Source organism: Scophthalmus maximus, chromosome 10 (assembly GCF_022379125.1).
Source record: "Scophthalmus maximus strain ysfricsl-2021 chromosome 10, ASM2237912v1, whole genome shotgun sequence".
In the NCBI taxonomy this organism is placed as follows: domain Eukaryota; kingdom Metazoa; phylum Chordata; class Actinopteri; order Pleuronectiformes; family Scophthalmidae; genus Scophthalmus; species Scophthalmus maximus.
Window position 1 is genome coordinate 10488819 of NC_061524.1, and position 27277 is coordinate 10516095.

At 43.5% G+C, this 27277-nt stretch overlaps 1 protein-coding gene across 1 annotated transcript in view; it reads right to left on the minus strand.

Moving 5' to 3' along the window:
• Positions 1-27277, minus strand: part of disc1 (DISC1 scaffold protein) — a 38730-nt gene that overhangs the window by 7117 nt on the left and 4336 nt on the right. The window contains exons 2-12 of the mRNA XM_035606268.2: positions 25992-26923; positions 25368-25437; positions 23756-23912; positions 22582-22678; positions 21981-22213; positions 18506-18560; positions 16782-16884; positions 16418-16606; positions 8987-9047; positions 2834-3077; positions 615-659 (exon numbers count right to left, since the gene is read on the minus strand). Of these exons, the coding sequence (XP_035462161.1) occupies positions 615-659; positions 2834-3077; positions 8987-9047; positions 16418-16606; positions 16782-16884; positions 18506-18560; positions 21981-22213; positions 22582-22678; positions 23756-23912; positions 25368-25437; positions 25992-26923 (2186 nt within the window). The remainder of the gene's footprint in view (positions 1-614; positions 660-2833; positions 3078-8986; positions 9048-16417; positions 16607-16781; positions 16885-18505; positions 18561-21980; positions 22214-22581; positions 22679-23755; positions 23913-25367; positions 25438-25991; positions 26924-27277) is intronic.

Genomic DNA, 27277 nt, shown 5'->3' on the forward strand with positions numbered 1-27277 from the left:
GATCGGTTCACTGGCCATTCATTTACAGGAAGTTTTGAGAATTGAGAATTTAATTCGTGGAAAGCAACGACTATGAACCTGTCAAATGTTTATAAATGGTTGATATCAAGTGGATTGTCTCTCTTTTGTTGGCTGTGACTCATGCTTTAGGCACCAAATTGTTTATTAGAGCATTACATTCAAAATGCAGAGGAATTCCAACTGTAGGAACTCTGATTAATCACGCACACCGACTGTCAGACTCGCATCAGGTTATTCTGGTTTGAAAACTTCCCTTATCAAATAAAGGTGTCCTTGAAGCCGTCAAGGTGTGAATAGGTATAAACGTATGAATTTAAAGCAGCAGGAGAACACAAGCTCAGCAAAACTCTCCCCCGTATAAATAAAGGTCTCAAAAGCCATTGTGCAAACTCGAGACGGTCTGCGACAACAACCCAGGCTCCTCATGTAGATCAGTATTGATCCAACTGTTAAAAAAAGGGGACAGAGGTCGTGTTTAAGTTAAGGTCAACTGATAGATTCGCCTGTGTCCCGGCAAGCCCGGTGTCGGAGCGCAGGACGCCATTCACCCTGATAACATTCACTCACACACTGAGAGTGTTAGCGTTACCAACCTCTGCGTGATTATCCTCCATGCAGAACAAAAACTCCTCCAGTTTCTGCAACAAAAGGGAAACATATGTTGAGGCCACACCGCCATAAACCCGCTCATGAATAATTGAAACTGGAATTATGTTGTCTGTGTACTGCATGTGTGCTGCATCATCATAATGAGCAAATGTTGTAATTATTCATCACCAAAACTGACAGGGAGAAAACAGATTAACTGGCTCATCAGCACCGCAGGTTCTTTTGTTAGTATTCAAAGTATGTAATTGTACATTCTTCACTATGGAAGGAGTTAATTGCTATACCTATTGGAGGGTAACATATTGTCTGTGGCTTTAGGGTAAGTACATAAGAAGGCAGAGTAACAACAAATAACAGTCAGCAAAGGTTTAATTATTATTTTCTAATTAAAAATTGTGAAAACATGACACAGCGTCTCGAGTGAGCACAGGTGCAGTTGACCTTTTACAACTCTTCTGACTGGATCTGATATGAGACGCCGCAGTGTTTGAAACAGTCACGCTAGCTGGATTGTCTTTACATACATCTCACACATACATATCATTCGCCACGTGCAGATTGCAAAAGGCTTTTCTGGCATCCAACTGATCAAATACTCTGCTTCTATTTTCCGTTGCCTTGAGATGAATAAAATCTACCAAACTAGGAAACAGTTTAATTTTTGTGAGATGTTTTTCTACAGAAAATGATCTGCAGAACAAAAATCCTCCCCAAAAGTTATCCATCTTTACTCTTTCTCATAAGAGATTACAAGGTGCTCGTTCTTATGAAAAAAAACCATATCAGCGGGTTAGTTGGGAGATTAATGTTTTGTTCATTAAATTTTAAGTGCAGCAAGGAGCAGTTACAGCACAGATGTGTTTGTGGGTCTCTGTCCACGGACGTCAGAGATTCTTTGTGTGCGACTCATTTCCAGAGACATTTCTCAATTGAGCAGGTTTGCTCTGATGCTTTGAAATATTCAAGGATTTCCACTATTTTTATGTTGCCAGTGAGAGAATTCAGAAAACATTTTTCCCCTGATGTTTTCCAGCTTAGAGGACAAACAAAATAGAGAGCAAAAGACTAAGAGAAAAAATAAGGAGAAAATAATAGATGTCTGTCTCACCTTTTAGTTCTTGGAGAAATGTTAGGGGGGGGCGGGCTTTGGGAGTGGAAAGAAAAGCAGAGAGAAACAAAGGGAAAGCAGGGAAAAGATCCATGCAGTTTTTTAGAATGCACTGAGGCAGGGACAGAATACATCAATGCAAAGTGTATATTTATGGGTGCACAGAGGAAGACCGTGAGAAGTTAGAAGATATTGCAACAGAGTGGGAGAATTAATCATGACAATAATTAGAATACGTGCAAGTGGAGCAGCACCGGTAAAGACCACCGACAAACATCTGCAAATGGCCAACAATCATGTAAATCCATACTGAAATCCGTGAGACAAACCAACGAAAACCTATCTCGCAAATGTGCCATTTTATTTTAATAACGCTGGCGCTGTGGGCTTTGTTCCTATCTCAGACATGTGTGTCAGACTACGTGGGCGGAGGAGAGTGAGAGGAGAGGAGAGAATGAGTCGGGAGTCGGCCCTGAGGCAGTGGACCTCAACTCACTGAGGGCAACACAGGGAGTTCTCTCTCACACACACACGCACGCACGCACGCACGCACGCACACACACACGCACACACGCAAACACACACACACTCTAAATGCATTTAATCATGCAGAAACAGTCTTGTATCTGCACACTGTAAAACGAAACTCTTGAAGGAAGCCAAAATGTTTCCAAATGGTTACCTCTCCCTCACGCCCACATTTTCCTCGTTTAGAAATGCCTTCAAGCAAACGTGCTGATCGACTGCTGCTCATCTCACTCTGGTAGACAGACTTTTCAATTCCGACAGCTGAATGTACGCTCCGAAAAATGTCCTCTCCAGATAAATGGTGAGACTGACAGAGCTGGCAGACTTTATCTGAGGACTTTTCACACCACGGTGAAAAAAAGAAAAAGCCTGTGAATGTGAAAACTGCCGGTTCTGGTTTGACCTTTGGGTGGAAAGGATGACTCCAACTATGGAACGCCCTCAATCTTTTATGTTCAAGATGTGTATCTTCTCTGTCTGCACACAACAATCTGTTGTGCACTCTGCATCGCATGCATGGGTATGAATAATACAGTACTTTGTGGGTTGTTCACATTGTTACGTTACCTTAGTGAACTCTGAATTCTGTAAGTTGGCCTCAGGACACCAGCGCCCTCCTAAAGCAGTCAGCATGGCGCAATCTTCTTCTTCTTTGGTGCACGGCTGGGCTGGACGATAAACAGCTGCAGCGGGGGGGTCTTCGCCGTCTGCCCCCCCGCAGCTGGGAGTCCGCAACTGGAGGCCTCGCAAGAACAGGTGACACGCTTCCAGGTCGGCTTCCCAGATCCGCTCCAGGCCGGGACAGATGCAACTACAGGAGAAAGAGACCAGCATTAGGAAATATACAGGATAAAAACACAGTCCAGTAAAAGATATGATACAATGTGAAATCAAAATATTTGATTAGACATACAGCTTGTACTATGTTTAATGACATAATAAAACTACAAAAAAAAACCTCAACTTTGTGAGTGACTCAACTTCATACCGAACACAACAATACAACACAATGTCATGCTATATGGTACAAACTGGTGCAACAGGTAAATTAAAAACATGATACAGAAAAACATAAGAGTTGGTAAAATTATACTTCAAACACAAAACTATTTACGGGAAAATAAGAATAATTAATATAGTGCCACATAGAAACTTTGATAAATTATGTAAGACAGGAAGAGTTTAGCTTCATATAAAAACTGGAAGCAGAAGGGAACATCACCCCGAACTTCAAACTTCACCTCAGCTCACTCATTTCAAACTCAGTCGCTCCATCGGTGCACAGGCAGAAACGTGAAACTTGTTGTCGAGTACATTTCTGATTGTGCACGGATTAGACAAATGACACATGACATGTTTATCGGTGAACTTTGGGGGCAGGTGTATTGTTGACAACGTTAGGCCAAGCTGTCTCTCCTTAATTCCCATTAAGTCTTAATGCTAAGCTAAGCTAATCACGACCTGGCTGGGGCTCAAAACAGACATGAGACTGATGTGCCTCTTCTCAGCTAACTTGTAGGGCGACAAAAACCTATTGATTTTTAAATATCAGTGAACACTTTTGTTACATAAATCAGAAATCATTTATATATGATGTCATGACTGTGACTGTCTGCTCCATAACTGAGCACAGTACCTGCACAGGCACAGCGGACGACATCTTTAATGACATCACGAGAATAAAGCCTTGACAAAAGAGTGACGGGGGAGAAATGAATCATTCCGAGATTGTAATTCAATTGACAAAACGTAATGAGAGTGAACGTCCTCTTTGTTGGCTGCCCTTCTTCGTGGGAGAGCTGCAGCGGAGATAGACGGAAGAGTGGCTGGATGTGTTCATCTCTGCTGAGGGTCACTGAGCAGGAGTTCAGGGGGAGGACGAGAACATTGTTTTCTGTTCATCACTCATTCCGCTTCGCTCTCCCTCGCCAAGACCTTTTGTGATATCTCAGATGCCAGCTCAGAGAGTAAAAACAGAACAACAATTAAAAGCAGATACATCTGAAAGCCGTTGTGACCTACACAACAGCGTGGTACACTACACAGTGTGGTCTACACCATGGTGATGACAGTGTTGAACTATATAAGCAGGTCTTTTTGGCATTAATAAATTGTTTTTCCATTCTCTTGATATGAAATGCACCTCCACAGTTTATTCCCCTTTTTCCCCTTTTCCTTTCTATCATTCCTGAATAACTCCTCGGAAACATTTCAGGACACAAAACCTCTGAACGTGTTAGAAATTTAATACGACTCTACCTTTAATATAAGACACACAAAATGCAAAAGTTGCACACTTAACATCATAAATATTTAAGTGGGAAAAATCTATTTTCTACTTTGCTCTTCATTAACAACCTTGTATCCACAAATCTTTTGCAGAACACATACTGATGCTGACAAGACGCCGGGGACGAAGATGTGGTTTTTTTATATGTATGAGATGCATCAAACATCTTGAAGGAAGAAACGTCCTCCATCTCTGTGCGTTTCTAACCCAGGAGGAGATTCTCTGTCACAAACACTAATTCTCAAATTGAGTGATTCAGAACGATAAAAACAACATTTTCATTCTCTAAGCACCAATATACTCTCTCTCCCTCCACCACATGTAGGCAAACTCAGAGGCGAGATGCACGCAGACAATATTATTTAATCTCTCCCACTGCTCTTTCGTCTCTCTCGGCGATGAGGCCGCCCGGAAACTGAAAGCCACTTGTTCTCCAGCCCATCTCCAGCCTGAAAAGACTGCCAACCTCTGTACCCGGCCAACGCACGCCTCTCAGCCCTTCTCTAACCTTCATTTGGAGCACAGACAATAGAAAAATTACTCAGCCCAGCCCCCCCCTGCCCTCCCTAATTTACTACTCAAAGCCACTGCTTCTGAATTCCACTGCGGGGACCCACCCCGTGAGCCGTGCCTTTGTTGTTTGCCTCTTCTGAAGTGGAGACAGACACACACATTTGGACACGTGTGTGAAATTAGACACACACACGCTTATAAATCATTCTCTGTGGGGAACAATCACAAATTCCTCTAAAAATGCCAAATGCCTGCTTCATCTGTCACTAAAAGCCCCTCTTCAGTGACGAACCACAATTCATTACGGGCAACGGACACTGGCATTAAGTGTACTGAAAATTCAGACAACATGTCAGTGCCGAAGCTTCCCTGTGATGGTGGTGTCCTGGTGCCCGTCGGTATGAACCCATCGCCCGAGGGTTAATTGGTGGCAGCCGCTCGGCCGGCCATCTGACAGTGGCAGGGTGTGGGCGAGCTGCTCCACTGACGGCCCAGTAATAAGAAGAAGAGACAGGCAGGCACACTCCTTCTACAGTCTCTCAGCCCCCCCTGTGGGACTGCTGACTGACAGGACTGCTCTTTCTCAAGCATTGTATACGCACACAGACAGTTACAGAGGGAGGATTAGGAACATAAGCGTTGAATGGAGGAGCGGCGGTCGGGTCCTGCTGCTACCAGACGGTTGGGTGGAAGTTGGAAACTGTCTGGACAATATTCGGAACATTCTACCCATGTGCTCAAGCTGATGTCTGTGACGACACGGCGACGTATCAACTCTCATCCTACAGGCTTCAAGTATCAAAGTCCAGTTGCCCTCGATTTGACTTTTCTTTGGATCTTCATCCTCACCAAAACCTTTAGACAGAGCTAGAAGTATTCGATTATAAACTCTAAAGAAATAGAATAAAACTAGTGCGCCTTTCCTCTGTAGCCTGATGTCAGTCCCTCTTGTGTTGAGTGAACACAAAAGCCCCAAACACAGCGACAATTCACACATTAGGGAGGAAAGGGGAGATGAAAATCTTCCACCGCAATATAACACCAGCAGACGAGAGGTGCTAATAACATGGTGAGATGCAAGGTGTTGACTCCTGCGTGAGCTGTAATGGATGGTGAATGAAGTGCACCATTTGTAAGGTTGGTGCCTTGATGACTGTAGAGGTTTTTGCAGCAGCCAGTTGAGCAAACAATGTCAGTCTGCTTAAAGCCCTTGTACATTTCTCTTAGACACCTTCAGGATTTTGGACATTAAAAGTCAGATTTATTTTTTTTCAGTTAGTCCCCCTGCTTAGTTGCTCCCATCATGTCTTTGATTTTAACTAAGAGAACATATCTTGTCTGAGTATGTTGAAGACTTAAACGCTGGCTGCACTGTAGCCATTAAAAATTAAAAATGCCATCCAAATTTCAACAGCAGAATGCATAAATATAGGAAAACACGGGAGACTTTTCCTAATGAAACATCAACGTAATGAATTAAACAACTGTGCTGTGCTGCTAATCTGAATAAAATGTTTTTTTGTTCTGGTGACACACTTACAGCGTCTTCGCAGCTCTAACATCCTGTTCTAGTCTTTAGCAAGGAAGAGATAATTGGTTTTTTCAACCCTACCCGTCTCCAAGGAGACCAGACATCACACCAGGACTAATCTGCCTCTCTCTCCTCACCTCCCATCACCACAGCACTCCATCAGCGATAGTGTACATAGAGCCGACTGCTAAAATTTGCAATGGATGATGGGTACATGAGTTTGTGTGCATGTGGGGACAACTGTCCATTAAGCCGAGCCAAATGTGTGTCACTGTGCCAAACTGGAGCAGGTGGTTAGCGCCTGGTCGTCGCCTAAAGCCAATGGTGTATTTGGGATTTGCTGTAGACAGTCTCTGGTTATGGAAGCTGGTCCAATGCTGGAGAGCCAATCAATTAATATAGAAAGTGATAAGCAGGTAAATGAATTTGGAGTACCCGATACCTAAGAAGGTTGACCTTTAATGTGTTTTTTCTTTCAGTTGTAACGTGGTTACATACAGTACATGTGATCCATGGGCGGTCAAAGCAATAATGCATCTACTGGTGAAACTAATAGAGCTCCAGTAAAATGGACTTATAAACCCAGTAGAAGCCATACTGTTTTCAATGACAAGCATTCAATTAACAATTATTTATGTTTCTTGGGTATTGGTAGTCTGGGGTCGATATTAACTTCCTATTGAAAGCAAACAGTACATCAGAAGGCAATGAATGGAGATATTAGAATACAGAGTTTTGTTAAGGGGGGGGGGGGGGGCATTTCACTGATTGTAGTCATCACGAGGAATCTTATATACTGTCTTCTGTGGCTCTGTATGGATCTCCCCAAAGTCTGAGCAAGAATAGAGTCTCCTAGAGTCAGGTGATCCTTAATATCAGTAGGATATATCCTCTTAAAAACATATAAATGCACACAATTGTGTGCCACACCATTAAATGGTGGAGGAGATGATTCAATCGCAGATCAACATCCCTAGAGCCAAAAAATGACCTGATGATGTAATCGGAGTTATCTCAGTTTGGGTTGGGAAACGTCAAATTCGTTACATAACTTATGGTGGTGGAACTAAAAGTTTTTCTTTTTAAAATTCGACAGATCTCCAACTTTATGGAATCTCTCGAAAACAACTTAGATAGAAATGAGTTCTGTGATCTTTGAAGTGAATTACTCTAGCTTTTTTTCTTATCCACTTTGGTCTTCTCTTTGCGTTGGTATTCTGTGATGATTTTTGCTGTTTATGTGAACTTTCATTTTGAAGTTCCTGTGTTGTTGAGTTAGCGCCCCTTTAAAGGCTCTATTTACTCTGTGTGTTGTGGTCTGTTTCTACCCATTCAATACTCTTTGAAAAATCAAACAAACAAAGAAAACAAAGCAGCCATCGGCCTATTGACAGAGAAGGTCCTGAGGCGTGCATCCCTGCTGGGCACTGCGATCGCAGCCATGTTGCTCCTTGACCACGCAGACCCTCAGCCTGTGCCCCCCTCAACAACAAACGGCCATGCAGTATGTGACTGACTCTTGGCTCGCAACCAAAGAGGTGACCCTGCCTCTCAGAGGAGGCAACGCAGAACTCTGCGCCCTCACACACTCCACAGACAGAGACAAGGGTCGAGCAGACACAGAGTCTCTGATGATACATGCTTTTCCTGGCGCCCAGGATTCTTGACCTTCCTCAAAAAGGAGAGACTGGGTGAAAAACACAGCTCAAATGGTGTGCACAAAAACAAAACCATCTGTCAAACACAACTGGTCCAAAAAATGCCGTACAATTAGAGCTGATCTCATCACAGCTGCTCGGTCCTGTCTGACTCTATGCTGGAGAGACGAGCTGAGTAGCTCCGATCTCCATAAGGAAGCATAGACAGGCGTATGGTGTCAACAGTTGACTGGGTTCCTCAGCAACTCAGCACACCACAGTCCTGTTGTGTAACTGTCAGGCGGGGCCGGGCGACCACCCGCAGCACAACAGACACGTCCTCGCTGATTTAGGAGCTCTGAGATGCAGATAGAAACCATGAAGAGGGCAGAAAATTGCACCGTTTTGTTCACAATGCTTTACAGATGAGGAGATGGAATATGAGCTGGAGGAAATATAAAGGTATGGAAGAGATGTGAAAAGAGGGGAAGTGATGGACAACTTGCACAGAGCGAGACGAGAGAACGGGGCTCTGGGAGACAGCGACAGGAGGAAAAGGTGTGAGTGTATGTTGTGGTGGGTGAGGTGATGCAGTGGGGCGACAGCGCTCATTAGAGGACAACGGAGGTGAGAGGAAATTCCTCGGAGGCTGTTGCTCTGTTTATGTCCTCTTGTTGTCTCACTCCCGTGGAATATTGAGTCTTCATGTCTGTACTGAAAGGAGGTAGATGGCTAAAAAACACTCTTACCTGTGCAGCCTGTCCTCCAACAGCTCAATATACTTGGTGGTGTTCTCTTTCAGTCGGCTCTCTGTGCGGAGAGAAAGGCACAGGGAGAACAGCAGCTTGTTACTTGCACTTCATTTAATACTTTTATTAGCCATGATGGTGTATCCTAGCAACAAATCACAGCTCTAATACCATTAAAACCGAGTTGACATTAGCTATCTGGTACATGGGCTCTATTAGGGGAAGGTAGTCATCACAGTTGGCAACGGCGTTGTGGTGAGGAACTGCAAGAGCACAGTTCAGCACAAAAGCCCAGCTGGCTCGCTTTCTTTAGACAAAGACAAAACTGAAGAAAGATCATTCCCACTGCTCTGAGGGGGGATAAAATTGGAGACCGTCCCGGGGATAAAGGAGATTTTATCGTGGCATAGGTCCTTACATCGTGCCAGATTTTCTGCGGGGCATAAAGTTGGATGGATAGCTTATGTTGCTTCCAGCGCCCTTCTGCCAGCAGTGAGCGGCAGCCCAAGGGGGCAGACACAGGATGGAGAGGAGGGCAATCTGAGCTTCGTTAACAAGCTCATGTATGAAACATGAGAATATGCCCCCCGCAGCAGCGGATCTTTGAACACAATAGGATGCACTTACATCAAATTGCGCCGCATATACATGTGCACGCAAGCCCTAACATTCAATACAGCCGTCCTCCTCCTCCCCACTGAAACACACCCACACAAACACACACACACACACACACACGCAAAGCTGGCGTGATAAATCTGCCCATCACAACATCTGTACAAGTCAACGACCAGTCAGATCCAGTAGTGCTTTTCCACACTCTGGTGCAGTGCCTCTCAAATTGGAGGTCGAGAGGTCATGAAACAGGATAGGAGGGCGAAGAAAATCTCTGCTCTTTTCTCCACTCTGTCCATTTTTTTTTCAATTAAATGATCTGTACAGGAGGGAATTTTGAACTTGTACATTAGAGGAATAGTTTGACATTACCGGAAATGTAAATTCGGGGTTATAGCCATTAACCAGTTAGCTTAGCATAGTATAGTCTCTGGAAATTTTGGGAAACAGCTGGTCCGGCTCTTTACAAACGTAACAAAACCTGCTTACGACTCATTAGCTTGCTAACTTCCAGGTTATATCTTGTTCCATTCCAGTCTTTATGCTAAACTAAGCAAACCTGATGCTGACGGTAGATTCTATTTTACAGACCAGTGATATTCAGCGTCTCAAATTCTCAGCGTGAACACAAATATAGGGATTTACCAAAAAGACTATTATTACTATTACCAAAAAAACTATTTTTTAAGTACATACCATTAAAAAAAAATCTATGATGAAGTGTTACATGTGAAACATTCCATCATTTTAAGGAGACAACAGGCAGAAATGGTTGGAAACTACTCTAGCGAAATGCAATCTAGATTGCTCACATTGATTTGGGCTGACACGGAGAGGGAGACACCTAATTGGCTGCTCTGAATCACAGCGATGTTTGAAATATAATTTATATCATTGTCTTGATGGTGGTTATTAAACAGCATCAGCTCCAAGATGAGACAGGCACAGTGGGAAGTAAAGGAAAATGTCTGAGAGAACGTGGCAGTGACAAACGCGCGCACACACACACATGCACACACACACACACACACACACAGTTGTGTCTCCATGTCTTCAGAGGACATTATGTTGACTTAGATTCATTTTCTGGAGACTTAATTGCTCATAACTACCTGTCTTACCCTCACATTGAATTTCTAAAAGTGAAGTGATTTACCTCATGGGGATTTTCTCTTTGGCCCCATAAGGAAGACCAGTCCTCATAATGTGTAAACAGATTCAAGGTTCCCACAACATGAGTAATATGAAAATCATACACACACGCACAGATTTACACACATATTCCCATCCAAACTTTGGGGAAGACATGAGGTAATGAGATGGAGACCGTGGGACTATTTATGGGGGTTGCACGTGTGTGTCACAGAAAGAGTCATCCTCATTTAAAGTGGCTCAAATCTGATTCAATCTGGGGGAAGAGGGAGGCCGCCGGAGTAGTTATCACATATCGGGTGAGCAGATCTGGTGTACGTGGACCAGACAGCTCACTTACCACCCCTCTAATTGCTGTGTGAGATCCTATCCTACCTGACAGAGTCTCCGTTGTCATCTTCCATTCATGATGGCTCCGTTAAGAAGCATGCAAGGAGATAGCCACTGAATAATACATGGGAGCATTAAGCCTGACTTTGGATGGCACAGAGCATGTACAGATGTGAGAGGACAAAGTAGGCTACAGCTCCAAACGACAGCGAGAGACAGTTTTAGAAATATCATATTGTGAGGAATAAAAACAGTCAATATACAAGGCAGATGAAGATGGGAGTGCATCGGCTGTTAATTTAATATTTCCATCAATGCTGATACTTTTATATGCCGAGGAGAGAGTCAATGTGCCATCCTGTCGCCATGCCAACCGGTGGCAAAACTAGCGAGCTTTTTTCGAGCGTGACAGATGAAAATAATCTTTTCTTTATAGAGCGGGACAAGACATCAAGCGGCAGAGCCTCCTTCTGCGCCGAGTGGAACTCGAGCACTGGGAGATATTATCACTTCCTGTGAGTCTGCGGGAGGCAGCTGTCATTGGCAGACCATGTGAATAAAAATGTTACTAAAAAAACCCATAAAGGAAGAGAGGCACTCTTTCCATCCCCAATACATACAGCAGTATATTTGGTGTTGAAGGAACCTCACAAAGGAATTCACAAGAGTCCGAGTTTAAAAATTCATGAGCTCAGCCTCCCCTCACACCGATGATCTCAGCAGGCGCTAAACATCACTGATCATTGCCGAGGACCCAGGCCAAAATCGAAAAGGCCACTCATTCATAATACAAACAGAACTGAGACAATATTGAAGGATGCTAAGAAATACTGGATGTTGGCAGAGAGGCCATTTGCTTCATATAGGTCAAAATACTCATTCATTAGTCTAATGAGGAAATAATTACTTCAGCAATAAAGATGTAAAGTTGATAAAAAAATGATGAATCTAATGATCATAATCAGTGGTGTGGACAGATAAGGCAAATGGAGCAGAGATACGATCTCACGCTGTTGCACAATTTGCGGTGATGAAGTTATGGGCTTTAATGAGCCTGTAGAAGTTAACGACGGCAAGGTGTTTGGATTGGCTCCTGCATTATGAGCCTTTAAACAACTCTCTGATTGAAAGCGAATAATGCAGCAATTTCTTCGCTGCGTTGTAACAATAAAAACACCCAACATCTGTGAGGCCTTCGTGTTGTCAAACAAATTACAGGCGGCCCCGTGCGAACGCAGCGCCACTGATATGCGTGTTATAGGAGCCTGCGCATAATAAGGCAGAAGAGAAATTGTGTGTCTTTGTAATGGAGTTGGAGGCACCGACTGTGATTAATGTGTTTAAGCTCGGCTCGGGCTGTTGGAGTGCGACGGCACTGCAGGTAACACAAACACACTTGTCAGCATATGCAGACACTCACATCGTATGCATGCATCTGGACCCAACAGCGGCCCGGCGGCATAGCTAATGGGGGAAGAGGGACAGGCTGATATCTTATACAGACATTCGATAACGCACGGTGCGTCAAGGCTGTAGGATCGCGGAGCGTAGCACTGCACAGGCCGCAGCCAGCACCGCCGAACATATTGTGGGGCTATGCACGAACGCCCAACAAAAGGAATCATTTGACAAAGAATTTGGCTGTGGGTACAAAATCCGTGCTTGGGCGGGTGTACGTTTCAGTTGTGGGTGCTGAATGGCTCTGACTGAAATGTTAGACATGCTCACTTTCATTACAACTCAAGGTTATCTCAGTAAACAGAGTTTGTTTAAAACAGACTCCAAACTTATTCTGTTCTGGGGTGAGAAAAATAAACATTTTGTACGAGGCCCAAGAAATACGAACTCTCCGAAGATGGGTTGTGGAGGCTCCAAAACACTATCTTAGTTTAACATGTTAGCATTTTGACATTTACCAATTAGCACTTGACTACAGTTAAGAGTGGTAGAAATGTAATTAGTTTTGCAGGTATTTATTTATAATTATTTATTGTTATTATTCATTCATGAATCAATTTTGCACTACAAGAAGATGGCAGGTAAATTAGTCATCTCAGACTGCACAGAGTAAGAGGTGTGATGGACCAGCGTTGTCCGTCCCTAGAGCTTGGTGAAAAATGAACAGCTGGCAAACAAATTACAGCTGCTTTCAGACATGCACTGGACATTTTCCCCAACTTCTCCGGAGGGGATGTGATGTGAGAACACAAATGTTGCTCCGGACATTTTCCTGAGCTTCTGTTGCCAGCGGCCTTGCAAAAATTCCCTGAGAATACAGCAGGAAAATACATGGAAAATTCACGGCCGCCACAGAATGTTCCGTAAATGTTATTGTTGGTGTGAACGCGGCTGACTCTGACAATTTCCTGCGGCGTTAGTAATCCATCCGGAGATTGTTGCAATATCTAAATCTGCACCGAAGAAGAGGAGTCATAGACCAACGTTGTCCCGCCTAGAGTGGCTAAAAACAAGCTGATAAAAGGAATGTTTCGAGCTTCACTATTTGCATTGGACCTAGAAGTGATAAAACCAATACTTTGAACAAAGCTTCTGTTGCATCGTACAGATTTGAAGAAAAGATGTTGATTTGACGCAGTGGCGGGCACTATTGCAGCGGTACCTCAATCAACTTTTTCTTTGTTTGTGTAGTCATCCTTGAACGCTCCGGTACTCCTCACAATGGAATGACATCACAGGAAAAAAGGGATACCGGCAAAACTTCAGAGACAAAAAAAACCCCAGAAAATTCTCCTGGGTCTACTTTACCACTAGACCGCTCTCAATCATTCAGGCGCTCTTTAGGAGAAGAGCTGTCATGCATTCCATCAAGTCCTCAACAGAAGCACCCTGAGAGAGGCAGAGCCATGAATAAATCATATACGTCCTCGCATTTACTACTCGCACTCCATTAAGAGGAAACCGCATTTGTCTAATAACCCAGAGTGACGGTATTTTGAGTTGCACTTCAGTTGTTGGACAGGTGTGCACAGTTGAGATTGACCTGCACGTATGTGATCCTGCAGTGAGAGCAGTACGGAGAGAGAATAGATGGTGGAGATTGAGCAGCAGACACAAAAATGAGCACACTAATTAAATGTTTTCCAGTGGAGCCATGAGGAACGGACAATGTTCTGTCTTCATCACAGACGACCCGAGTTCTATAGCATATGTAGCAGTCTGCATACTAACAACAGCATTAAAAGACTACTTGGATAAACCAAGAGGAACACACTCCAAAACGCTGCCTCCGCACTTGTCCTCACCCCTGGGGGTCATTTACCCATCTTACTCCGCTCTTCAATTATTTATTTGTAAATTTAGTATTACTCCACATCTCTCCTGGGGACAAAATTATGCTCTCAGCAGGGAATCAGACCACCGGCTTTAATGGGTTTGGTATTCATCAGCACTCGTGCCAATGGCAATTAGGGACATAATGGCTCCCAGGCCAAAGGAGCCCCACACCACAGACAACACTGGGTGGAGATGCTCAACAAGCTAAAGCTGTGTGATTTAACTGAAAGTATGTGTATGGATTTTGTATCAGCTGCACGGTGTGTTGCTTTATCGCTCAGGCCATGACAAAACACTTTTTCATAAGCAGGCATGTGGTTTTTCATGTGATAAGTTGACGCTTGTGTCATAAGCGTGTGCTAGAGAAATGCCTCCGAAACAAAGAGGGTGGCCATCTTGACTTTGAAGTAGACAGTAATTTCTGATCCCCTCTAGCTACAGAAATGGTAATGTGCTGTTTGTGGGCTATCAGTTTCCAGCAAGCGTGTGCCAGCCCCTTATTACCAAAAAGGATGACAGTTTAATGAGCCCCTTGCTTGGTGTCAGCGACACATTGTGAAATTGCGCCTGCTGCCATATTGTGCGCACCCACTTGAGCATTTAAGCAAGCCACACAACCAATCATTAACTTGCCGTCTCTTCCCACACGTGTGATGTGTAACCCACCTGACTCCCCCCTTTCTTTTGTTTTAGCAGGAGAATCTGCGTGTCAGTGGTTTCCCAGCCTCCGTGTCCCCAAGAGCGACACTGCGCTGCGTGAGACACTCGGTGTATTTAGAACATGAACATGTCTTTGCCAGGGAAGAGATTAATGTTATCCCTTGTTGTTTAGCAAGTCACGCTGTTCAGGACTGTGCTTCAGCAACAAATATCAATAAGGTGACTGAGTTTCATGCACATAGAAGGACAGAAAAAAACACTTTTGGTCATGGAAAGACATTGATTTCTACAACAATGATAAAAAAAAAAAAAAATCATAGAACGTACATGAACAAAAACACCCGAGTGCACGCATTACCAATAAACACTCGATGCCACGTGCAACAATGAAAGGGTGCCCCCTAGTGACAGCAGAGGGTGCATTCAAGACAAGACAATGGGTTCCTCACTAATGCTGACGCTGCAGCCTCGGGCCTTAATGATAAATTGCATGCTAGGTGGCTGTTTGTACGGCTTGGATTAGCAGAGCCCCAGTCCGCAGTGCTCCACGACCCGCTTTGCTCCCGTCGCGTCACCGTTCCCCTCTCCCTCTCTCTACGCGCCTGTCTCATTGCCTCAGAGAGTGAAGTGACCTTTTTTTCTTTTTTAGAAAAGTACCCCAGTGACTGATGGACTAGAGAGAGTGGCACTGCAGGTGGTGCTGTCAAAATCCATTTATCTCTCTGCCATTGCCAGCAGGACGAGCCAATCTAAACCCCCTCCCTCTCTCTCTCTCAACTCTAAAAAGCAAGGCCCTTCATTGTGCAGTATTAAGATCTCCCCTAGTCGGAGAGTGTGTGTGAGCGCTGATACACCATGTCTGCACTGAGTGGCTTGGAGGTAATTGGCTACTTCACACAATCTAAAGCTCATTTCCCCTCCACCACCACCACCACCACCGCCACCGCCCCTCCTCCTCCTCCTCCTAACAGCTGCCAATCCTGCCGGCAAATCATTCGATGCCAAGTCCCCACTGACAGCAGATCACTTCTGCTTCGTTCGGGAGAAAAGCCATCGTCCACTGATGTCCGCTCAGCATGGAGCAACATCAAGATACAACTTGACTTTCAAAGAACTTCCATGATTCAAATTTGAATTGATATTTAAAAGGTGTATTCAAAAAAAATGCAACAATTGTTTTCTTCTTCAGATAGTTGTGCATTAACTATATACTGTATATACATATATATATATATATATAGTAATTATTAGTTGACGTTAGAAATGAATTACAGTAATTACAATGGTTCGTTGCTATAATTTTTTGCCCACAGGAGTCGAGGTTCTTTAAGATGAAAACAGGTCATGTGTTCCTGATGCAGACTGGCCTCAGTGACTCACCGTGCAGGGCCTCCCTCTGCTCCAGCTCCTGCCTGAGCTGCTGCCGCTGCTCCTTCATCCTCGCCAGCTCCTCGCTGCTCCCCGAGCTGAGGCTGTGCAGCCTCTTGGCCAGGGCCTCCAGCCGGCCCTGCTCCTGGTACACCGCCCTCATCTCAGCCTTCAGCTCCTTGGCACTGCTGAAGTCGTTACCTGCACCAGCACACCACAGGGGGACATTAAACCTACACTGCCTATTAATGGGCGCCTTGATCATTAATGGCATGATTAAGCGAAGCTAATGGTGGGCGATTCACGTAAATGAGGTAAATAAAAGACACGAATTCTGGGCAGGGGTGAGCTGGGGCGTGGTTGAGCGGAGACGTACCTGAGATGGCCGCCAGTTTGGCTTCATGCAGTGCCAAAAGCTGCGTTTCAGTCTCACTGACTTTCCTCCTCAGGCTGCTTCCCAGCCTCTGACTCATGACCACCTGGGGGAAAGAAGGAGAAGAAGAGGCAGAGGAGGGGGCAGGGGGGAGGGTGGTAACTAACAAAACCTTTGCAGACACATGGATCCCACAGGACGCGTGGCTCATTTCCAATTCTGCTTTCATTTTCTTTTTTGACACTCATTCTCACAAGACCTTACAGATTCATTTCCGTCCGTCTAGGCTCGCCCTGCGTTGAATACGCACCAGAGCATCAGCGTCGACGTGTTACCTTGTCTGTAACCTTTAGAAAGAGAGAGGGTATGTCTCCCCTATTTTGAGTGGACAGACAGGGAAATGTGAAATCTCCATATGGGATGCCATTAGAATGTCAGAGAGAGAGAAAAGCTCTGAATGTCACAGGCCGATGGGGATGCCGCACCTCAGATCTGCAGCATTCGCAGAGGGGTTGATGGCTTCAGATACAACCTGTCTGGCCTCATCGGCCCTCACTCTACCCTTTAAACCTCTGTTCTGTCTCATGTATTCACTTTGAGCTACGGCAAGATACAATCCCCATGATGAGCTTCTGTCTTTTGAGGAACTATTTTCTCTGTTCAAAGGGATGTGGAGCCGGAATATATCTGACGCATGTTCTTGTTGCATCTGACACAGCTTTGTGCAACACTTTGAAAAGGCTGTCAAATAGGTTGGTATTTCAGAGGCAGAACATCTCCAGGGAGTTTTCTTCCCACCGAAATATAGACAACAGTTCTTTCAAACAGCCTTGCATAATTTTATTTCACGCATTACGTGGACTCGAAGCTGCTCTGGGGTGCCTTTCAAACTGTGGAAATTCTGACATTGGTGATTTGGTTTCAAAACATCTGTCTATTTGTCAGTTTTGAAAAGGGCAATGGAGAAAGAGAAAGTTACTTTTCATGGCAGTTTTGTCACAGCAGGTTTGCCATTTTCCACATGGTGGACATCTCATTTAGTAGCCAAACATTTTTATTTCAACTTAGCAATGAACAAACTTATTATTGTGGTTAAAGTGTCTCACTGTGGAGAGCCTTTATATCCCTATATTCATACTTTATGCATATATAATGCCTATATATAATATTCCTCTAAGACGAAGTCGTGGCATCAACCAACCATTTGATGATACATTTCTTAAGCAGTGTCAGTAAAAAGGTCTTCACAGAGCCCACAGCCCCCTGCTGTGTGTGTGTGTGTGTGTGTGTGTGTGTGTGTGTATGTGTGTGTGTGTCCTTAAACCACCACTTCTTACAGATTTCTGCTGCTTTTGGATTTTTCCAGCTGCAGAGATCCACTGTACATAGAGAGATAGATCAGTGAGGGGGGAAAGCAAATCCTTGAGAAGCAAGAGGGATCTCCAGAGACAGCATGTGAAACCCACCAAATTCATAACTTAAAAAAATATTATAATTTTCTTCAAACTGTTGTTTTGCAGATGATTTCAAGGAGTATTTACTCAGAATGAAACCTTAGCCCCCAACTGTTCATTGCCTTGTCAAATAGAAGAAGGTGGCACACAACACATACTGTCTATTTTGACTTAGTACTCATACGATATTCATACACATTCAGTCATTGTTGGCATGCTGAGAAAAGTCAGAGCTCTTGTGAATTCTATTGGGTCAGAGGAACAGTGGCTTACTTTAGCAGTGGCTTCCTTGATGGACAGATTCAATGCCTGCTCCTGCTCCTGGAGCCTGCAAGAAAATGAAAATGAACAACACTGACATTCATGACATTTATAAAAGGAATGCCTTCTTGTCCAGGAGATGAAAGCAAAAGAAGAGGCTCTTATTTCCTGCTCATAAATTTACGTCTTTGCATCGACAGCAGCAAAACCATCAAGCAAAATCCTGCGGAGATTTAGTGTCTAATTGTATGTAAAATTTTTAAAAAAGGTCACAAAAGTCTCCAAAGTTTGTTTGTTTTTTATATTTTGACAGACCATTGTTGTGTTGTTTTGTGGTACAGACCATATTCTGGGCACAGAAGTAACAACACATTTCCATCAGTCTTTGATAATTGAATAATTTGGTCAATCATGCTGATCAAATAAAAGACTGCCCCAAAAACATTCTACTTAAAATTACAACCAACACTGAAAAGGGGACCCTTAATTTGAGCATAATGAATTTTTGGCAATTTTGCTTCAACTTGCATTAACCCATAATTGGCCATTTCATGGTTGAAACAGCAGATTTGCAGGCCAGACAATCGAGCCATGAGCTAAAAGAGACTAAAACCAGCTGGGGAGGAGCTGCACAGTCCGATGGTAAAGATCTGTGTTCTGATCACGAACATCAGCTCTCACGACACAAAGTCTTTTGATCCATTCTTTTTGCAAGACTATTGATAACAGCAGCAAAAAAACAACAACCCTGCAATAAGTGATTTGTTGACACTTGAGGGCAGAAGAAATCAAGTTTTGAAAGGAGGATTGATAATATCATTATCTCTCGCAAATCTGTGGGCAAAATGTTGCTTATTTACACATTCAGCACAAATACACTGCTGACACAGAGCAGCATAATGATTCAGTCAGCGGTTTTCGCTCTCATAAAAAATACGCATCCTTGGTGGAGATCAAATACCATGTGAACAATTGAACAAATTGTCATTGTAAACGAGTACCACTCACGAGGGACAGAATATAGTAGCTACAGGTGCTGAGCAGTAAGAAGCCTTCGTTCTTCAGGAACTCCGCACTTCAATTTCTTAATAAAAAATGCAATATTATGACATGAGAAACAACTGTTTCCAAAAATACACCAAATTAGTTTTTTTTACACAACTTTATTATCAAAAGTCGATAATAGTTGATTTCTTTTCCTTTGTCACATCTTAAATTTGTCATTTAAAGTTTGACCTGTAAAGTGTGTAGTTTTTCTAAAAGCCTTCATTAATATCACAATAATGGAAACCTCTCCACAGCAGCTTACGCAATGCCAAAAAAAACAACAGAAAATACCGTTTCATTTGTTTTAATTGACTGGCTCATTAGATCTAACTGTCTAGATGAATAATTCAGGGCAAGTGTAATCGGCGTATTAGTAACGTTTGTGCTGTATGTAAACATGCAAACAGGACAAACCATTAAGGTCACATTATTTGTTGACAGAGATATAAATCAATTACTAGATGGATGATGGGCGGCATAAAATCCATTATGCACAACACAGTCACCTTGAGACAGTCCCAGGTGTCTCCTATCATAAAAATCCGTCTGCCCTTTACATGTTATTCAGGTGGATGTTCAAGGGTGAATCCTACCAAAATGTTGTCCCTGAACATCATTGTTGTGAGATTCTTTAATCCATATGCATGAATATATGAGGAAAATATGAGATATGAGAGATTAAACCCGTGTTATTTGCAAAGAGAACCGCAACACACTCATCGTGATGACCCGGAGCAAACCACCCAGAGAGGTGCAGCTGAATATCCAATCTGATGTCGCAGTTTCAATCAGCAGCGAGAATAAATGCGTTCCAGTTGGAGTGAGAATATGTCAGATATCAAATTAGGCCAGTGATGGTGGGTCAGGCCACCACGAAGGCGATAAATACAATTTACATGTCTGTCTAACGAGTGGCAAGACAGAGAGGCTTTCCACCCTGTGCTCCCTCGCAAGCTATTAACTTCAGAGGATATGATGCAAACTGATCATTTGCATCTGAGAGAAGAAAAAAAAAAACATTGAAATTCAAAGCAGGTTCAAGCAGGTGTGAGGGAAGAGGATCGAGAGCACTGGGGAGGCGAGTGGTAAAGAAAACGTAGTGGTGGCTTCTTGAAACACCTTCTCTGAATCTGCATATATATAAATTGTCCCTGATTAAGTCTTACAAATTAGAGGATTACACTACATTCAACTGGGAGGCACTTTAGTCTAAAGTGCATTCAACCTCCATTAGAACAAGAGCTAGATGGCACCAAAGTTGCACGTGCCCTAACATCCAAAAGTGTGAGTGATTTTAACCACTTCTTTATGTGAAAATACAGTATATCCAGTCTGTAGCGCTGAGGCTTTTCTACGCAGCCATTTGAAATGTTGATCTGGTCGAAACCCAGACTCGGTTATACTTTCTTGGCACAAAGCAAGACAGTGCTGCTGTAAGACACATTTCCGACTCCCACTTTGTTTATCGGAGGATTAATGAAGCTCGGAGGCGAAGATTCGGTGAAACAGAACATCTGCACTGACACATCCTCGTCCAAATGAGCTCATTTAATGATAAGGAACTACGTGACATGATACGGGAGAGAAGAACATGCTGGGATTGATCTATTGTTGTGGTGTCATCGCCACTAGCTCGCAGCTCTCCAGCAGCTCCACCTGGTGACTAGTGGAACTGCAACTGAACCAATATGTGTCGATCTGAGTAGATCAGAGTTAGTATTTTTGTCTGTTTTTAATGATATTTTGGAGTGTTAGCTTTTGTGTTTATTGACATGTGTGTTGCCGGCTTATGTTTGTTATGTTTAATTCAATGAAAGTATGATTTAAAAAAAGAGATGTGATCTGGATCAGCCTATATATATATACATTAATACCAGAATATCCCATTTGCAACCTCTAACCAATCAAATTCTCGGTGAGTTAAGGAAATGGATGTGATGGCCCAGTCAGCAAAATTGTTGTCACAGTTCGGCAGCGTTCAGGCTCAACTAATCAAAAGTTTGACTCCGGTCACTCTGGTCAAAAAAAACTCATGCAAAGGTGTAAAATGCAAAGACGTAAAGTGTGAATATGTTTCCTCACAGAACTCTCCAGAGTGCGTTTTCACATTTCCATTTCCCTCATAAATTTGCACAGACATGCCGGACTTTGCGTGGCAGAGGCACACACAGGATTAAGTTGCTAATACGTCCAGAGATCTGTGATACAGTAAATACTTTGGTTTCTTCACTGGGATTTAACTGTCTTCAAGCAATGGTCACATACAAATTGTATGAGTTCATTTCCATAAATCCTAAAAAGTCCTTTGTCGGGTAAAAGGAGGTTTAATTCACTAATTCCCCGGAGCTTTTTAGGACCAAGGACTCTACTCTATATGTCTATAACATCATTAACAGGGTCAAGAAACTGTCCAATTATTCTACATGTATGCGACGCTGACCTGAGCATGGAAGGTGGCAGAGACACGGAAATCTGCATGCGGTGTTCGGAGGTGACGAGTTCCTGCAGGGTTCGGCTCACGTCACGGAGCTGGGCCACGGTGCAGCTCCTCATCACGGAGCCCTCCAGCTCCTCAGCCTCCAGCTGCTGCTCCTCCTGCTGGATCTGCTGCTCCAGACATCGACTGCGGCCCTTCAGCTCCGCCAGCCTCTGCTGCAGCTCGGCTATCTCCCCCTGAGCAGAGTTCAACACTCTCATTTAGGATCCCGGGGTTCATTTTCAAGTTTGCATCATTGGGTTTTTTGTATCGAACATGACGTTGCTTTTCTAGTAGTAGCAGTAGTTTATGAAGCTTATTGGAATCTTATTAAATGAAATATCAGTACTTCAATTATCTGAATCAGTAGATTTATCAATATAACTGAAGCAGCGGCAAACTTCACAAATGTTGTAAGGTAGCAATATGGGGTTTGTCAACAATGAGATGAGGCACTTCAGAAATGTCATGGCTGTTTTAGAAATGTCATAAAATTTTAATGTGTGCGGAAGGAAAATGAAATTACCACTGTAAGCTTTTATAACATAACGGTAGCTGTATTTACCTCCACCGTCCGTTTCTCCCGGACGAGGCGGTCTCTTTGATGCAGTGGACCCTGCAATGAGTCGGACCGCTCCCCTCCGTCAGGCTCTGCACCCTCCCTACCAACGAGCAACAAAAACACACATCCACCGGTGTTGTTCTTTTTAATCAGGACTTCTCTAAACGGGGTTTCCCCCACACCATTCATCCATATTTCCGGGCCCTTTTGGTCTCAGTGTACTAAAGTCGCTAAAGTTTGTTTTCCAACTGACCCTTAAAGCTTGGGGAATGTTTGCTGTGTGCTCTTTAGGTTGGATTTGTTCAGGATACCCTCTGGAGGCCCCCCACCTGATTCCCTTCCTGTTACAAGAACTATTTTTGGACATCCCTCCCTTTCTGCTCTGTCCCACAACATTTCAGTGGAGGAAAGAGCACGATACACTCAGTTTAACCCCATAAATCTATGAAAACAAAAAAAAAGTGATTAAATGACATTATGGAGTTATTGCAAGTCTGTTGTTCAAATAAAGTCAAATAAATCGATAATAAACTAGGTCTGTCATAAGATTAAATCATAAAAATTCAGATACTTTTCATATAACCTTTCATTTTGCTAAGATTTACATAGTTTAAATACGTCTGGTGGAAGATATAGTCATACATTTACTTTAAATAAAAAAAACAGGTCTTGACACCAAAATATACTTAAAGAACCATGTATAAAAACACTAATTATGAAAAAATACATAATATTATAATATGGATTATGATTATCTATGCATTCATGAATGTATCACTTTAATGTAGAACTGCAACAATAAGTCAAGTAATCAATTATTCAATTCACAGACATGAGTTCGCTATTTTGACTATTTTGATAAGCGATTATTGTCGTGGTTATTCTGTTAAGCAAAAATGCCAAACATTCTTTGGTTGCTTTCTCCAATTTAGAGGATTTTAAATTTTTCTTTGCGATATCTGTTAGTAAGTTGAATGTATTTAGGGCCTAATTTTAATTCTTTGATATATGGCTTGGTAGCTCGTGAATTTCTCCACCGGGATCATTGAAATCCTAACTTTAGCCCAGCATTTTGGTTCATGGGTCCAATCACAATGTTCCTTTTTTCTAGGTGTGCCCTATCTGAGTTGTAACACTAAAGTTGCATCACGGAATCATTGCCGTCTGCGTGACTGACCTGCTCTGGCTGCAATCTGCCCTCTGGAGGGCGCTGTGCACCACATGTCTGAGCCGATCAAGGAACTGAGCCACGCTGGGCCGGCGGGAGGGCAAACCCAGCTGCAGAGCGCCTCGCTCCCTGCACAACTCCTCCAGCTTTTTCCCAAAACGTTCGGCTGAAGAGACACACAAACACAAACACTCAGATGATCAACAGGAGGCATCGCATACAAAAAGAAAGTTCAGTATAGCAACGAGGCTGGCGTCCATGGTACATGTAGAAGCTTGACTTGAAGAAATAACATGACCACACACACCGTTCCTTGTTCAAGTACTTCATTGTCTGACCGAAGACATCGCTAATAAAGAATCCTTCATTTTTTGGCCATGTAAACAAAATCAACCTTCTCCGTTGGTTTGTGGTTAAAGCAAAAATGTTCTACAACCCCTAAACATCTCAGGAAAAACATCCAGGTCATCGGCAAGAAAATCGAATCAACTGCCTATTTCTTGTTATCAACATTTCATGTTCTCAAGCTTTTCAGGCATCCTGCTGACAGAGAATGTAATTAACAGGAGAGGTATGTGATGCACAATATCAAAAGACAAACAGAAAACGTGACAAGACATACTGACCCAGATAATCACTGTGCCGATATAGTTCAAGGTCTACGGGAACACGACAGCAGATGTTAGTATTTTATTTATTTCACTAGCGGGCGAGAAATGGGTCAGAATACAATCTTGTCTTGAAAATAAACTTTCCTCAGGTCAACCAGAAAAAAATATATGGGTCAAGCTAGTTTCTCCTGGACAAAATGAAAAAACAGAGTTCTGATTTAATTTGTTAGGTTTGAGGAGTCCCTGGTTCTTTCCCTCCAGTCCTCCAAGTCAAGCATTCATGATGAAACATGAATCCACAAAGAAAAGGAAGGCCAGGGCTTTTCTAATAATTATTTGATTCAGCTTTACCCACTTGTGCATTGTTCATTGGTTTTGGGGTTAAGAATTACTCGACGCTGACTCTATTCAACCCTTTAGCTTACTACAGACTGAGCTACTAAAGTCATACACTCAACCGTCAAACTAACCCTCAAACCGAGAAAATAAAGATATTATTTGTATAATCTTCTTGTAATAGACACCACGCAAACATGAGCCAAAATAAAAAAGGAAATCAAAATCTTCAGTAAATATCACTAAAGTCTGCAGTGAGTCCGATCAGTGAGTCCGATTTGCTCTTATCAAAAATCTAATAAGAGCAAATGGCTGACAATATCTCCCCACATCTTAAACACAAAGCTTCAATATAAATGAGGGCCAGGATCCCACTATGTTAAAACTACTACAGCTTTTTGTCCACTCCAACAATTAATTTTCACTTAAAAAATAAAGCGTGTAACATTAAAATGAACCTTCTTGACTACGAGTGAACTAATTCATTTAAAAAAAATCAAGTATGTGAAAATAAAACATCAGAAGAAAGGCATGGCAAACATGGTTTGAAAATGTAAGTGACTGTGGTTCAAGGTAAGTGCTGTTCAATCTACCCACAGCTATAGTATCTCTTCATCCCAATCTGATATGACCTACTTATTAAACCAATGGCTCAGCTCAAAGTCTTAGTTCACCTGCGTCATAGTCATCATCCAAAATGGCCTTCTGCTGGAGCCTCTGCAGCTGCAACATCATGGACTCAATCTGACAGGGAGACACACAGGACAGACGACAGGACGCATTAGTACCCAACGGTCCAAAGGACGATGCTCTGCAAACAGTCGTCACAGGCCAAAAAAAGATCTCAATTTGTGGGTGCAACGACCGTCATTTCAAAGTGATACAGAGGTCAGCAAGTTGAGGACTGGGTATGCGATTTAAAACCTCGCCGCGAGAACGACTACACAGTCAACATTTGTCCTGTAATGGACAATTTAAGAGACTTTCACCTGTTTAGTTTTGTACGTGAACTCTTTTTCAAAGAGGTCACACATTAAAAAAAGAAACAACTTTTCTGCTTCATGAAAATTATGTGGCAATATTTGGTAGCAAAAACATTTTTTTGATGAAATACTTAAAGTAGAAAGGGTAGTTCCACTGAAATTCTCAGTTATATTTCCCTTGTTACCATAGTCTTGTTTTCTTCCAGTCACTATTTCATTGGTTCCTGGTTCAAACGACAAAATTATATAATAATTATGGTTTTGAAACGGACTTAAACCCAGCTACCAGTGATACCAGCCCTATGTTACACCCACCTTGGTGTGAGTGCGGTTGTTTTGGAGGCAGTCCTGCAGCACGACGTCGTACTTCTTCACCAGGTTGTCCCAGCCGTGGTCAGACGCAGGCGTGGCACTCTCATAGCCTGAGGTGACCGAGGAGGCGGAGGCCGTGTCTGAGTCCAGAGACAGTGAGGAGGTGATCTCCATGTCCAGAGGTGGGGAGTCGCAGTCGGGCAGGTCGGGCGTGACCCCCCTGCCACCCCATAGACATTCCCGCCAAAACCTCCCGGCGAGTGACAGCTCGGAGGAGGGCTGGGATTGGACAGGAGTGGGATGCTTGGAGACATCAGCGGGGAAGGTTTTTGGTTTTGGTTGAGGTGAACTAGGTGCTCTAGTTGACTGGTTTAGTGGTTCTGGTTCCCGGGCTGGTGTGGCAGTGGTTGTGCCTGTTCTCTGGCTGGAGTCGAGCGACTTTTGGATGAAACTGAAGCTGGAGTTAAAGCAGTCCTGCTGTGTGGACCGTGGTGCCGAACCTGGGCTTAACCTGGGATCCCTCTGTGGCAGTGAGGCCGGTCCCTGATGGCTGGATGTACCAGTACCGGCACTGCAGTCCAGGCGAGGGAGAGGATGGCTGACAGAGCAGATAACGCTCTTACTCTCCCCGGAGCTACGTGTGAGTCTATCAGGCTGTAGCTGACTCATTAAGGACATTTTGTCAGCAGGTGTAAGACTCATCCGATGAGTGCTGGTTGCTTCAGTGAGTTCATTGTGATGTCCAGATATTCCGTTCCTCATGCAAGTGGTCCTTACTACTTCCTCCTCCTCCTCTTCCTCCTCGTCCTCCTCCTCCGGCTCCTCCTGTCCATAGGTAGTGCTCTGTAGTCTGGACTGCTCTCCCCTCATATACCCCGGTCTTCGGTGGAGCCTCTTGCGACCGGAGCTGCCAGCTGCCCCTGATGCTCTGCCACCTGTCAATGAAGAGATTAACCATTAAGCTGGACGACACGGACACAAGGAAGATAAAGAGTGAGCTCACAGAACTGGCAGGATTAACTGTGCAATCATGAACTACTGCACACTAGGAACATGTGACGTTGACTGGGCCAATTAAACAAGAATGTTGAACACCAAATCATTTATACTGTCAGCGTGATAAAAACCAAACCAAGATGACAAACACCCATCCAACCCCTCTGCCCTTAAGACTAGCATTGCCTTGCTAAGTGAGGGAAAAACAACTTGGGCAGCTGTGTGACATTTCCCAGGGTTCTGCTCCAGCTGTTGGGAAATACCAACGCCACACGGTCATTTTTGATTTAAGA